Here is a 13558-nt window from a genome sequence, read left to right on the forward strand (position 1 = left end):
GCTGTCTAAGTCTAGCATTTCTACTGATGAGGAACTGGAACTGAAGGAGTTACAATTAAAAATAGATCAAATTTATCTGGATTTGGCTGAGGGTGCATTTATAAGATCTAGAGCCAAATAACCAGAGGCTGGGCAAAGAAAACAAAACTAGCTATTGCTCTCAAAAAAATATGAAAAAAGAAAGTCACTAGCAGTTGACAGACCCAAACTTTATTGCCATCTTTGTCTCTTCATGTTATGGTAATTTGTATACGTCTGATACTATATCTGAGTCAATTATTGTTCCTCAGTAAAATAAAAAAAAACATAGTCTGCTATAGACGAATACCCTAAATACTCTGTGATTCTGACCTGGCATTACATTGAATTAAAACAGTTCTTTTTTTCAGTGAAAAAGGTACAGTCACCAAGTATTGATGTCTCTCAGGCTAATTCATTCATTTCATTGGACATTATTCAAAACCCTTTATTTTGTATGTACAAAGAATGTAGTGTATCTAAGCTCGTTATATCTAAATGTGAGAAACACCCACACATAATTGTTGAAATAAGGTAGTAGAAAATATTCACAGTGAGCATTTATATAACCAAAAACCTTGTAGCTAGACAGCAACTGAGCTTTATTTGAAGGATTATTTTTAAAAAAAAAGAAAGAAAGAAAGAAAAAAGAATATCTTTAACCTCAAAGAGATTTATTAATAATAATAATAATAATAATAGGAAGAACAAGATTATTATTATTGCAAACCAGGTGAATTTCAGAAGGTTTCTACCCTTTTGCAGTTAGAACCCTGATAAACTGGGTCTCAGAACGAAGCATGCTGCAACACGTGCCCTTGCGGGGTAAGGACGCGCGCACGTGAACTACCATGCTGGATGAAAGGAAGAAACCATCAGAGGAAAACTGGAGGGGGAGCAAAGTAAACGCAAACGACGAATACGTTTCCCATGTAAATAAACCAAGTTTTACCGCATTGTTACCGCATTATTCTAAAAAAAAATTGACCTTTATTTCACGTTTGGATTCACGGGCATTTTTGTACAGCAATGTCATAATTTACCTAGAAAAAAGTTTAAATATACGACGTTTCTGTAATTTACTATATATGTTAATTAATTTCATTCGCTTGATGAATGTAACGTTTACAAATTATCATATGTTCACCGACACAGAAAGAGGATATTTTCTGTTAGTGTATTTTGGTACCCCGTGTTCTTCGGCAATGGTTCATCTGAACCCTGCAACCTGTCCCTGAAGGAGTGTCAATAGCCACATTGAGCCTGAAATAGGCCGGAAATAGGGTTATTTTTCAGTTTAATTATAAAAGTACAACATTTCTACAATATACAATAGAAGTTGATATTGACGAGACATTGTATTAAAATATGGCACAGTGAAATAATCTGTTTGTTTTTTTGTTTTTTTTTTACATGTATCCTGCAAATCACAGATATTTACTTGAGAATTCTTTCTCTTAAAGAGTCTAACTTTTATGTTTGTCAGTTAAGCATAATTAAATACAATAACCTACTTTTCTGTTGTACTCAAGTTTCTTGAATAACATCGAATTTTCAAATAACACCGAATATTGGTAGGGGCATCAACTCTTGTGTTTGCAATTAATGTAGTAAGCGTTTGAATTAATTAGGCTGTAGCTTGGAAAATATAACTATACTAATTATCCTTTTTTAAAAGCATGAATTGTTTGTTTATTTAGAATGCATCCCATGTTAATGAATTTAACTTGTCATCTTAGCGTACCCAAGACAAACGTCAAAACTTACATTTTATTTTGAAGGTCAAACCGGAAATACTTTTATATATTGTAGCGATCTTTATTACACTTTCGCACCATTTACTCCTCCCCTCTTTAGCCTACATTGCTGAGCAAGTTTCTTTCCTGTTTTCACCGTTCAGTAAAGGTGAGAGACGAATCGCATTGTTGACACCATGTGGACTTTTATTTATTTATTATTTGAGTCGTGAAAGATTCACGGGGACGTATGGATACAGTTGGCAACTGGCGGAGACGCACGAGGAGCGCGCGAGCCAACTGCAGACAACAAACCGGAGCACGAGCTGACGAGTCCGGTGTGCTGCGATGTCTGAGCGTGGGAAACACGGAAGACGACCATGACATGGAGGAGGACACCGGTCTCTTCAAGCAGGACAGTCTGGAGCGGAGGGTCATGGCGCCCCGCTACAGCCTGCTGCGGGAGGTAGGAAGGGGTACATACGGCGTGGTGTATGAAGCGGTGGCCCGCAGGTCCGGTGCTAAAGTTGCTGTGAAGAAACTGCGATGCGACGCGCCGGAAAACGTGGAGCTCGCCTTACAAGAGTTCTGGGCGCTGGCGAGCCTGGAGAAACGGCATCAAAATGTGGTGCAGTTGGAAGAGTGTGTGCTGCAGAGGAACGGTATGGCTCAGAAAATGAGTCATGGGAATAAACGGTCTAAACAGTACCTGCGCCTGGTGGAGACTTCACTAAAAGGTTAGTCTCCAGTTTTCAACGCTACCTGGTCGAGCTGAGTCATTTCTCCAGACTCAGAGATTAGAATGAAGTAAGTGCTGCATTTTGGTGTGCCGAATTAAAGGAGAAACTGTGTTATCGTTGCAAAGACTGTTGGTGGTCATTCGATATGGCTAATGTAATCATAACTTACAATAGGTGTCAATGTAGTTTTGATTTCGTATCCACACCAAGAGTTAGTTCCTCAGATTTAAGAGACTGATTTATTGTATATTTAGTCATATGGTATGTATGTTAAGGCTGGGCTTTTTCAAATAACTTGTCATTAGGGCCTATCATTGAACAGTTTCGATGAGTGTCTAACCAGTTACATCACACTGGTCATTCGGTTTAGCTAACCCAGAGGAAGATATTAAATCCTGCTTGTCTTGCCTTTTGTCTTGGCATTTGTGGCGTTCACCTGTAGTTAAGTCTCAGTGCACTCAAAGAAAATGTTGCCGGCAAGGTATAGTTGTAAGGCTGGCTTTGTTTAATGAAAATTTCTTTCAAGTAGAATTGTTGTTGTCGCCATGACACTGACTCGATGGGGGGATGGGCAGATTCTGAGAGGGAGCTCCCGTGGCTCAGACTCACTAAAATGGAGTCTACTGTGTTGGCTGTATTCACAGAGATATTTTTGCACATTCTACTGACAACTACTGCACTTCTGCCAAATTCTACACATCAGCAAAGTTTTTGCTGTTTTGTAAAGTTTGTCTTCATGTGCTGTGCTTGTTCCCTTGTGTTTGTCTAGTGTTATTTAATTACATTATGGTAATATTGTGAAAGACTAAGGAATATCACAGCTATCACTCCAAACCACAAATGATTTCTTGCTGCTCATCAGTGTGTAGCTGTATGCAGTTAGGCCTCCTTGATATTTGAAATATGCTTCTCAGTCAGTGGCCTGTATGGAGTGGGTCTAGCAATGCAAGAAGTAAGTCAATGAATAATGTATGCCTTCAATTTTGGGGGGCCTACAGCGAGCCATTAATGATGAAATTTTAATCATTATGCTCAGTTTGACATATTGTTCTTACTTGAAATGTGTACCATATGCCAAAGCATATGGAATAACAATAACCACATTTACCATATCAACAACTGGTGATCTCATGTATTTTCTCAATGACATGTCCAAATCATCTACAAGATATGTTTAGTTTTTTCCCACATGTAACTACTCAAAGTGTTGTGTAACATTATGTCACTGTGTAAATATCTGGTGCGTGTGTGTTTCAGGTGAGAGAGTGCTCAGTCCTCCAGAGGAGCCTTGTTACCTTTGGTTTGTAATGGAGTTCTGTGAGGGCGGTGACCTTAACCAATTCATCCTGTCTCGGAAGCCCGACCCACGAACCAACAATAGTTTTATGCTGCAGCTGACCAGTGCCGTCGCTTTCCTGCATGAAAACAACATTGTCCACAGAGACCTCAAACCTGACAACATTCTCATCTCAGAGAAGTCAGGCACTCCAGTCCTCAAGGTGGCTGACTTTGGTTTGAGCAAAGTTTGCGCTGGTTTGGGTAACACCAGCGAGGGCAAAGAAGGTGAAGATAAGAACAAAAATGTGAATGTCAATAAATTTTGGTTGTCGTCGGCATGCGGTTCAGACTTCTATATGGCTCCTGAAGTGTGGGAGGGCCACTACACAGCCAAGGCTGACATATTTGCTCTAGGCATCATCATTTGGGCCATGTTGGAGAGAATTACTTTCATTGACGCAGAGTCTAAGCGGGAGCTCCTGGGAACATATGTGAGACAAGGAGCAGACATTGTGCCAGTGGGTGAGGCACTGCTAGAGAATCCAAAGATGGTACTGAGCATCCCACAGAAACGCAGATCATGCATGTCTGACGGAGTGAGGAAGCTGCTTCAGGACATGCTTGCCGTCAACCCTCAGGACCGGCCAGATGCATTTGAGCTGCAGGCCAGAATGGACCAGGTTATGTGTGCAGCATGACCCTCAGCCAGATTGTTTTACAGGTATTTATATCTTTGTTTTCATTTAATTGCCTCATGACTTCTCCAGCCTTTTTAATGAACTGTATATTAAGCCTGTTTATGAATTACTGGATCTCCAGTTTGATGTGGTAATAGTGTTTGTAGGTGGTTCACAGTGACTACATGCAGTATTCACATTTCAGCAGAAAAACTTTACACATAATGTAATTCAGTGTTTTCTCACCAAAAAGCAAGTACACATGGAGATACTTGTTTCAACAATCTGAGATGTGCATTTTTGTACAGCATTGGAATGTGAAGCATGCAGCCTCTACTGGTCAGCCATTACCCTTTTAGTTCTCTAGAAAATCTATACTAGTCCTGGAAAGCTGTAGATAAAGAGAAGCAGAGATTAGCTCAACAATTTAGAACATTTGCACAACTGATATGTTCACTGTGAAACTGGAGGACTTAATCAGTTTTATATATTTAGAAACATGTTTGAACTAAAACCATTCCCCTGAGACAGTTGTTATGTTTTTTTTTTTGCCACAACAGCTTGGATTAGCCAATATTGTGGAAACATAAATTTGGTGTTTCCACAAAAGTATGACAGTGAATTTATGCCAGTGCTGGCATTTATCTTACCACCAAAGGATTAATCTGCTGATTTTATTGATTCTGCAGTGACAACTTAGAGTGTTCTGATTCATCTGTGGCGCTGTTGAGTTCAAGATGAAATATCATTATGCACGTGGGAATACACTCAGTAGGTTATTATACTGCAATTTCCAAGTTCACAGCTATTTCTGGAATGAGTCCCTCAGCATGCTTTATTGCAATGCAAAGTGTCTCAAACTGTGTCTCTATGGCATTTCAGCTGTGTTTTACCCCTTCCAGACCAGCATAGTGTTGTGGATTTAACCTGTATCTGTGGTTGACCTGAATAGGTCAGCACACATAATCAAACCCTGCTCTGTGGCCTTCCTCCTGTCCGACAATTTCCATACAATCTGGCATTAACACCCACTTCATGCCACAGTTGGCCAGCTGTAAGTGGGTAAGACAGCACCCAAGGTTTTAACTTCTCTCTCTCTTTTTTTATTTTTAGAGAAATTTTTCAGTCTGTTTTACTGTAAACAAATAAGTAGAACACTGCCAATGTCTTCCAGCTGTTAGGAGTTTTAATGCTCAATGTCTGCGTCAAAACCTTTAGCCTCATGTCTGTACAGTTTCGTTTTCTGATGGCTGTCAGTCAGTTACAGTAAATTAAATTTACAGGGTGAGGTGTTGTGACATGTTCCAGTTAATTTCACGTGGGCAAGTGAATAGTTAAGAGCGAGGGTGGGTCGTGGTTAGCATGTTGCTTAGGGCACATATTTAGTAACTGCGGTGACTATCCTTTGTATATGTGCTCATTTGTTCTCAGTCATCTTGCCTGGAACACCTCTTATGCAGCTGAAACCACCCTCTCACCCTGCCTGTGTTTTAAAGAAGCTGAGTAAGCATATTCTTGCTCCTCTTGTTGTTTTGTACTAGCGGGTAACTTTGCTTGCATTGTAAGACTAGTCAAAATGTTCACAGCTAGCAAAGGCAACATCACTTGGATGCATACGTCACACCAGATGCTCATGCTGTTGACATCATACGTTATGCTTCTGATTCCAGAATGCTGGCATTCTGTATAAAATCACACACCAGGGCAGCATTACACTGCCTTCATGGGGTTCTGTGTAAACGACCAATGGCTGCGTGTTCAAGGAAATTCTAAACACCTATATCGCGTGATCTCTGTGTAACAGGGACTATACCTTTTGTCTTTGTTTTAGTGCACATTAGTGGTGGGGGTAGGAGCTGCAAACATCCCAGACCATCTCCCACTCTGCTTTTGGCATGTCAGTCCACTGCCCCCCACCCCACACACACAGCCACCACCTCCCACTCATCCTTTCCTCCATCCCCCACTCAGCTCCCTGCCCATTCACCAGACACTGAATTAGATATTTGTCTTGTAAGCATGTTAATGAGTTCAGCAAGCTTAAATGGTCAAATAAATTCACAAAGAGCAGAAGGTCCTTTCCTAACATGCCTCCAATGGAAGTGTCAGAGTCAAAATCCACAATTCTCATTCATGTGTCGGAACCAGTGAGAAAGTGTGTTTATAATTTTGGTGAACTAACCCTTAAACTATTAGGGGGTTATATCCTTCATTTTGTAGAATTTTTCAGTTGTATGTATGGTGTTCAAGACTTCGGATAGATGTTACTGTGGGTATAAGCTGGCAGTGGAGGTAGCCACAGAGCTGGACCGACATCTGTGTGAGAGCGAGAGTTGACAAGGCAGGACAGACGAGTTGAGTGTAAACAAGCAATATCAGCATAATGCAGGTTTTTTTCCCCAACAGCAATATAGCGGGATATCTGTCTGAAAGCAGCTAAAGGGTTAATCCAGACCACACACCTGTCAGTCAAATTCTCATCTTACATAAAAGTGACAAGTCAGCACTGACCATTAAATCATGTTGTCTCTACAAGCTGCATCATAAATCTCTAAATCCCTGCCTGAACCCCTTTAAGTCAGTTATGCAACAGGGTATGTTCGGAAAATCTATGACCACATAGCTGGGCACAGTCAGTGACTGGCAAGCCAAGCGACTGCACATCTCTAAACACACCAGTCCCCTCCCATGGTGCAGGTCAGATTTAACAAAGGACTGTTTGTACCGCAGGATTCACAAGTGGCTCTGGCTTCTCGCTGCTGATGATAATCCCCAACACAGCAGTTTACAGACTGGCCTGCTGTCAGACATATTAACTCTGTTGATGTGAGGTGGAGAGCAGGCCCTCCCAGGCTATCTGGAAGTTTTTGTGGCCCTGGACTCAGCTGCCCTGTCAGTGTAATTGACAACAGGCCTGTGACCTCAGTAAAACCCTCCCAATGGTCTGTCCCACCACACCTCAGGCTTTGTTTACAGCTTGCTGAGTGAATGCCTTCAGTGCTTTTTATCATGTCAGCCTTACCAGTTGTTGCTACAGTTCTGCTATCCACATTGCCACACAGAATTCAAACTCTTTATGTTTGGAATATTTGTATAAATGCGGGAGATTTGTGACTGTCAGTTAACGTGTATGTGCAGCAGACAGAGCACTCTGCAGTGGACACTGCTGTAAAACAGTATTAAGACTATTTGCTGCAGCAACGTGGCATTACTGCACTGACTCAGCACATCTTTGTGTTTATAGGCTGCTGCAAATTTCACGGCCCCATTGCTGTGCTGTAAGACTCAGTGGTTCAAATCAGCCTGGTAAACTGTTAGTAATATCTCTAGTTGTCTATGTGCCACACACCTTTTACAGGTTGTGTTAAGTATTTGGCTGTGAAATCGCTCAGGGAGCCTCAGTGTCTCCTCAAGGAAAACATTGTTTGCTTGTAAAAGAGCTGCTGCCAGATGGTCTGCAAGCAAATCAAGATATGTCAGGAGAGATACCATACTGTTTGAGCTTAAAATATCAGATGAATTACCAAAGAAGCCCAATGTGTAAAGCACCACTTCATTTGTTCCCCAATCGTAGAGCCTGAGAAGTAGTGAGGCTAAAAAAAGCAGCAAGTTTGAAATCTAGCTACAAGTGGTAATTTGCATTTGGTTTCAGGTTTGATCAATCCCAACAAAGTCACTTCAGCTATAGGTTAACCCTGTTTAAAGAAGTTCACGTACTTCATCAAATTCATGTCGCCAACATTTCAGTGACTTTGAATTCAAAGCCTGCCATTTGTCCCCACTTCATCAGATTTGAACAAAACTCTGTGTATCCCCAGGTCATAGGCCCAGGATTGCTCCAGTGAGTTTAATCAGGATTGCTCAAATGCATCTTGAGTTATGAGCAACTATGTGATAGGCCGCACCAGGCAACAATCAATATGACACTAAAGATTTTGGTTAATAGTTGCCCCCAGAGTATGTGCACTACTTTTGGTGGTTAGGTTCACAATGCTTTAATAAACCCATTCTTAATCACAGCCTGAAGAGATGTGCCAAGATTTCTGATGATTGGACCAATTGTTAATGAAATATGGCCAATACACACTCACCCTGCCTCATGCAAGGAAATTTTGGTTGATGATTTTCAACTGATCTTGCCCATTTCTAACAGAAAATGAGTATCTCAGTCACCTAAGACTGCATACCAAATTTTGTGTTGATGAAGTCAAAATCCAAAACATTCTGTCCATTTCACAGTTTTCCACATTATGCAAATTAACAAAAACTCTATCATGGCAGGACTATGATTCAAGAGGTTTTTTTGCAGAGCACAGTGAGTTGGATTTGCGTGTCAAATTCCAAGTCAGTCAGACCTGCGTGTGGTGTGGCCTTTCCAAAACTGAATTCCTGGTTCTTCACAACAGCGCCATTATTTTTAGGGTTAGAATGAATTCAAACTACGCTAGGCTACTTATTCCAGAGAAACAATTATATCAAAGTCACTAGTTCTTCATGTGATCACCATTAGACTTGTAGGATTTATTCTTTTGTACTGCAGTATAATGATGAAATGTGGTTTTATCTCTTAAACAACTAAGCTGTGTATGGTCTGCTGTGTTAAACATTTTGAAATCTCTGTGGAGATATTGTTTTCACTGTGAAAAATCACCTTCTGGGGAGCTTGGATGTATTTTAGAGCCACAACCAACAATTGTTTTCTCTATTAATGAATTTCTCTGGTTAATCAATTTCTTAAATTTCATGACACATTAGAATTAAATATTTCCTGTGCACATGTTCAAATTTTGGTCTGATATTGGTGCTAGAGAAAAAGGTGAGAATCAGGAAGATTAACCTCGCGGGCATCTGGCCTGTATGTGTCTTCATGTGTCACTATGAGCCAAACAATGACCAGTACATGCATCTTGTGTCTTATTGACACAGAGTGTTTGCAGATTACACAGGCAAGATGTTTACATACACACAAGAAACCAGGTCACTCTGAGAAATCAGGTTACACAGGTAATCAGACAGTGTTTTTACTGTACTGTAGTGTACAGTGTTTTTACTGTACTGTAGTACTGTACATGCAGAAGGCCATTAATGAGATTTGATACACAATAGTTTTTCCTGATTTGTGTTTTATCAGCCATACTAGAGATGAAGTAATATCTTAAGCCCTAAGTTTAAGATAAACTGTAACATCTCAGCTTTGTCGTTGTTGCTGTCTATTCACTTGTTGTTTTTTTTTAACACTTTTTATTGAAGGTTTTTTTTTCCTTTTGTCTCTCTGCAGACACGTGTTTCTACCTGGAGCTGCTACAACAATGAGGGTCTCTGTGTTCATCTCTGTTAAAGACTGTGAAGAATAAGGAGAAGCAAAGGAAAGCAGTTTAGATGCTGAAATGGGATTTTTGTTTTCTTTTTAAGTTGTTTACAGTGAGGTCATCTGCCAGTTCTGATAGAGACTGATTGTCCTCCCCTGAATATTCTAACAGAGCCAGAAATGTTACATCTGCTGCTTAGTGGGAAGCTTGGTTAAATGGGTGTAGCCACACCTCCATCAAAGAATAGAGGTCTGGAGAAATTCCCCTCAGAAAAGACAATACAGTGGCACTATGCTGAACCAAGGGCAGTACATTGATTTACTCTAAAATGAAGCTAAGCTGCAGCATTAGTCTATATGTGTGTGTTCACAGAGGTGATGTCTACATGTGTCTGGTACTTTGATAATCTTCAAAAAAATCACTGTAACATCAGATACATATTGCTACTGGGAACCTTCATGTGATGGAGATTTTTGTTATTTTTGTTATTTTGTCTGGTCTTTTGTCAGATGTTTTACCGTACCTGCCTTGTGTTTTTCCTGTTGATTGTCTGTTGTTAACAACATCAGTGCCATGTGTTGCCCCAGTGAGATTTGACAGCTTTATGTTATGACATTGTCACTGCCCTTACTGTGTTGTCGGTGTTAAATTTCTCTGGACATCTGTTGGTTAACATGGAGGTACACTACATAGGGGTCATGGTTAGTTATTAGGAGAAGGGGATCTAAATTGTAATATTGGTATAATTCTATCACGATAAAGTTAATTTTCCAGATATTCAGTCGAGACTATTTTAGCTAACCCAGAGAATCAAAGCGATGCAAAACCCTGTAAATTCAATATTGTCAGAATAAAGTCTTGCTCTTTGATTCACAGCTTGTCTGCAGTGAAAGCAGCAGTTTTAAAGGCATAGTTACCTTGGTATAAACAGTGTGGCAGAATTTCTGGCAAATTTATATTGTCTCACAGTAAAAAAAAATCACCCATCTCTATTAGCCACTGGATAATTCTAGATATTTTTAGCCGGGGTTTGTTTTCTTGATTTTACTGTCATATTGTGATCATGTGTTAAGCAGTCTATCCAAAGGGATCAATGGAAACTCTTGAAACACAGCACCACCCTTTATTTCCACAATCCTTTAATAGATACCACAAATTTTATGGTACTTTTTGGCATTATCACGCTTACCTCTTCACTCTGCCACCTTTCTAAGGTACATCCTTAGATGTCCACTGTCCAGTCACTTAATGCTCATAAACGCAAGCAGACTTGACCCTGAGGATGCAGGGCAGAGTATTTTCAGTTAGTTGTTTGAGTTTCACATGGACCTTTTGGATGTAATCTTTTGTTGGTATGAATGTGAAAGCTAGGAAGTTAAAGCCCAGGTCTAATTTAATTTAACAGTTTTTTTTTTTTGGTTTGTTTGTTTGTTTGTCTTTGTCAACACAGCTGTTATTAATACATTTTGTTGAGCATAAATACATCCTGAGCTAGATGTGTGATAGAGGGAATGTTATTTTAATTAAGTAGTATATCAGGAGAGATAAGCATTCACATGTCCCCTTTTATCTTCTCCCACACTCTCTGCCTTCACATAGAAACCATGAGGAGGTTATTTTGCAATCTGTCACTTAAGTTAGACCTCATAGACACTTTGCATCTTTAATTTCCACTCCAATCCTTTATACCTATGGTGCCTTGAAACTGACTGGTAGTCAGGCAAAATTTGGCTAGCTGCTGTATTTTTCTTTGATTTGGCACTCCAGATACATTATCCAGGGTATATGGTCTTGATGATTTAATGCCCTCACTCTTTTTCTGTGGCCCATTTATTTGCTGAGGGAAATCAGGTTTTTAGTTGGAACTGAAGGCTTGATGTTTGAACAGGCACCATTGATGTTAAAGGAGCAGACTGGCCTATTAATTTCACACTATTTAGGGTTCAATATGGATTATGAACAGGATTTGTTTCTTGTTCTTAAATAAGTGTTGCTAAAATCAGTCACACGCTTTTGTGAGGTGCCTGTGATTAAAAATGGAATGTGAAAAATAGTATGTTTAAAAGCCTTGCGGGATATTTGTCTAATGAACCACAGCTGAATGTTGTACCCTGATTTTTTTTCTTCTTTTTTTTTCTTTTGTCCTTAAACCAAAGGTCGGAGGACCACAGAATTTGAATGAAAAACGTCATTCAAGTCTGTCATGTGTCCAACTAAACTGGGACCCTGAATAATTTAGAATCCTTTTTAATTGTACTACCTCATGCTTCTACACATTTTCACCCTTTCTTTACTGAGCCATCGTTTCATTTTTCCAACAAAGACATTCCTCAGTTAGAAAGAAAACCTGGCAGATTTCAAAGCAATAGCTTTTTATTTAAAGTCATCACAGTATTTGTCGGGTGTGTGCAGTTTTTCTTTTAGTGAAAGTATTGGATTGTATAAGCAACACAGCTTTTGACAACTCTCAGTTGCTTGACTGTTTCTTTCTGTTTTACTGCTGCGTTATGAGAAATGGGTTTACACTGATACAGATGTTTACACGGCTTTAGCCCAACCCAGGCCATGATGTACGTCGGCTAATTGCTTGAACCTTTGTGAAAAAAGCACCTCAGTTCCCCATCTTTGTTTCACTAATGTATGAATATTTGGGTAGAAGTGATAATCTTGAGCTGGAGATGAGCAAATGGTAATGTACTCTTAAGATTTTATTTAGATATCTTAGGAATGGCATTCATTTTACTTTCATTTAGAGGAATGTACTGAAAATTTCAAAATATTAAGCAAACTCTTAAAATAACCCTCATGTCCATGTAACGGACTCTGGATGCTTTCCATTGGTGTTGGGATAATGTACCTTTCAATTTGTGTAGCAGCACCATGTTTGACTAAACTCTAATGACTAATACGTCACTTGTTTTACATGCATTTTATGAACACTCTTCTATGCAACTCTGCCTCCCTGGATGCATTGTGGAACAATCCAGGTCTGGTTGATTTTGTGTTAGTCCTCTATTTCTCATCCTGACAGGAACTATACTAGACAACTGGATCTTGAGTTCAGGTGGACCATTTGACCCTTTATTTCAACTGGATTTACAGTCCTTGATGTACATGTAATTAAAACCATTTGCTTGGATGAAAACATGTTTTTTTTATTGCCAACTTTGTACATATCAGAGCTCTGTTTCAATAAAGGTTGGGAATACCTAAATCTGTATGAATTAACATTTGTATAACAATGACTCAACTGTGGAGGAGGTGTGGGAAAGAATTCAGTAAAGCTGGAGTGGTGTGGAGTTTATAGGTTACCTGGGGTTGCCCATTTTCCCTGTGCACATATGATATGGGCACACAGTAATAAGCTACAGGAAGCTGATGATACTTAACACCTGTCATGTTTACTGGCACTTGTGAATTGCAGTTTGATTCACTGTTGCCTTACTGCTACAAGACCCTCATATGTAGTTAAGACATGTTATGATTCAGCTAAAATTAAACAATTTTTGATCATACTATATTTTTATTATTGTCAACAAAACATTTTGATTATTATACTCAAATCCATTATAACTTTACACAAATCATATTATTAATTATGAAATAGAATAATTATGAATCCAGGGTGGCATGATAGTGCAGTGGTTAGCACTGTCACCTCAGAGCAAGAAGGTTCCAGGTTTGTTTTTTACGTTTGCATGCTCTTCCTGTGCCTGTGTGGGTTCTCTCCAGGTACTATGGCTGCCTCCCACAGTCCAAAGACATGCAAGTTGAGTTTATTGGTGACTCTGAACTGCCCA

The 13558-nt window shown here is 39.6% G+C and overlaps 1 protein-coding gene across 1 annotated transcript; it reads left to right on the forward strand.

The window, feature by feature from the left end:
* Positions 1-1856: 1856 nt before the first annotated feature.
* On the forward strand, positions 1857-12972 carry LOC108877485 (serine/threonine-protein kinase 35). Its single transcript, XM_018667555.2, has 3 exons — positions 1857-2491; positions 3752-4493; positions 9728-12972. Exons 1-2 carry the CDS (start codon positions 2005-2007, stop codon positions 4468-4470), a joined length of 1206 nt encoding a protein of 401 aa, XP_018523071.1. The 5' UTR covers positions 1857-2004; the 3' UTR covers positions 4471-4493; positions 9728-12972.
* The last annotated feature ends 586 nt before the right edge of the window (positions 12973-13558 follow it).

This window comes from Lates calcarifer, linkage group LG12 (assembly GCF_001640805.2).
Source record: "Lates calcarifer isolate ASB-BC8 linkage group LG12, TLL_Latcal_v3, whole genome shotgun sequence".
NCBI lineage: Eukaryota > Metazoa > Chordata > Actinopteri > Centropomidae > Lates > Lates calcarifer.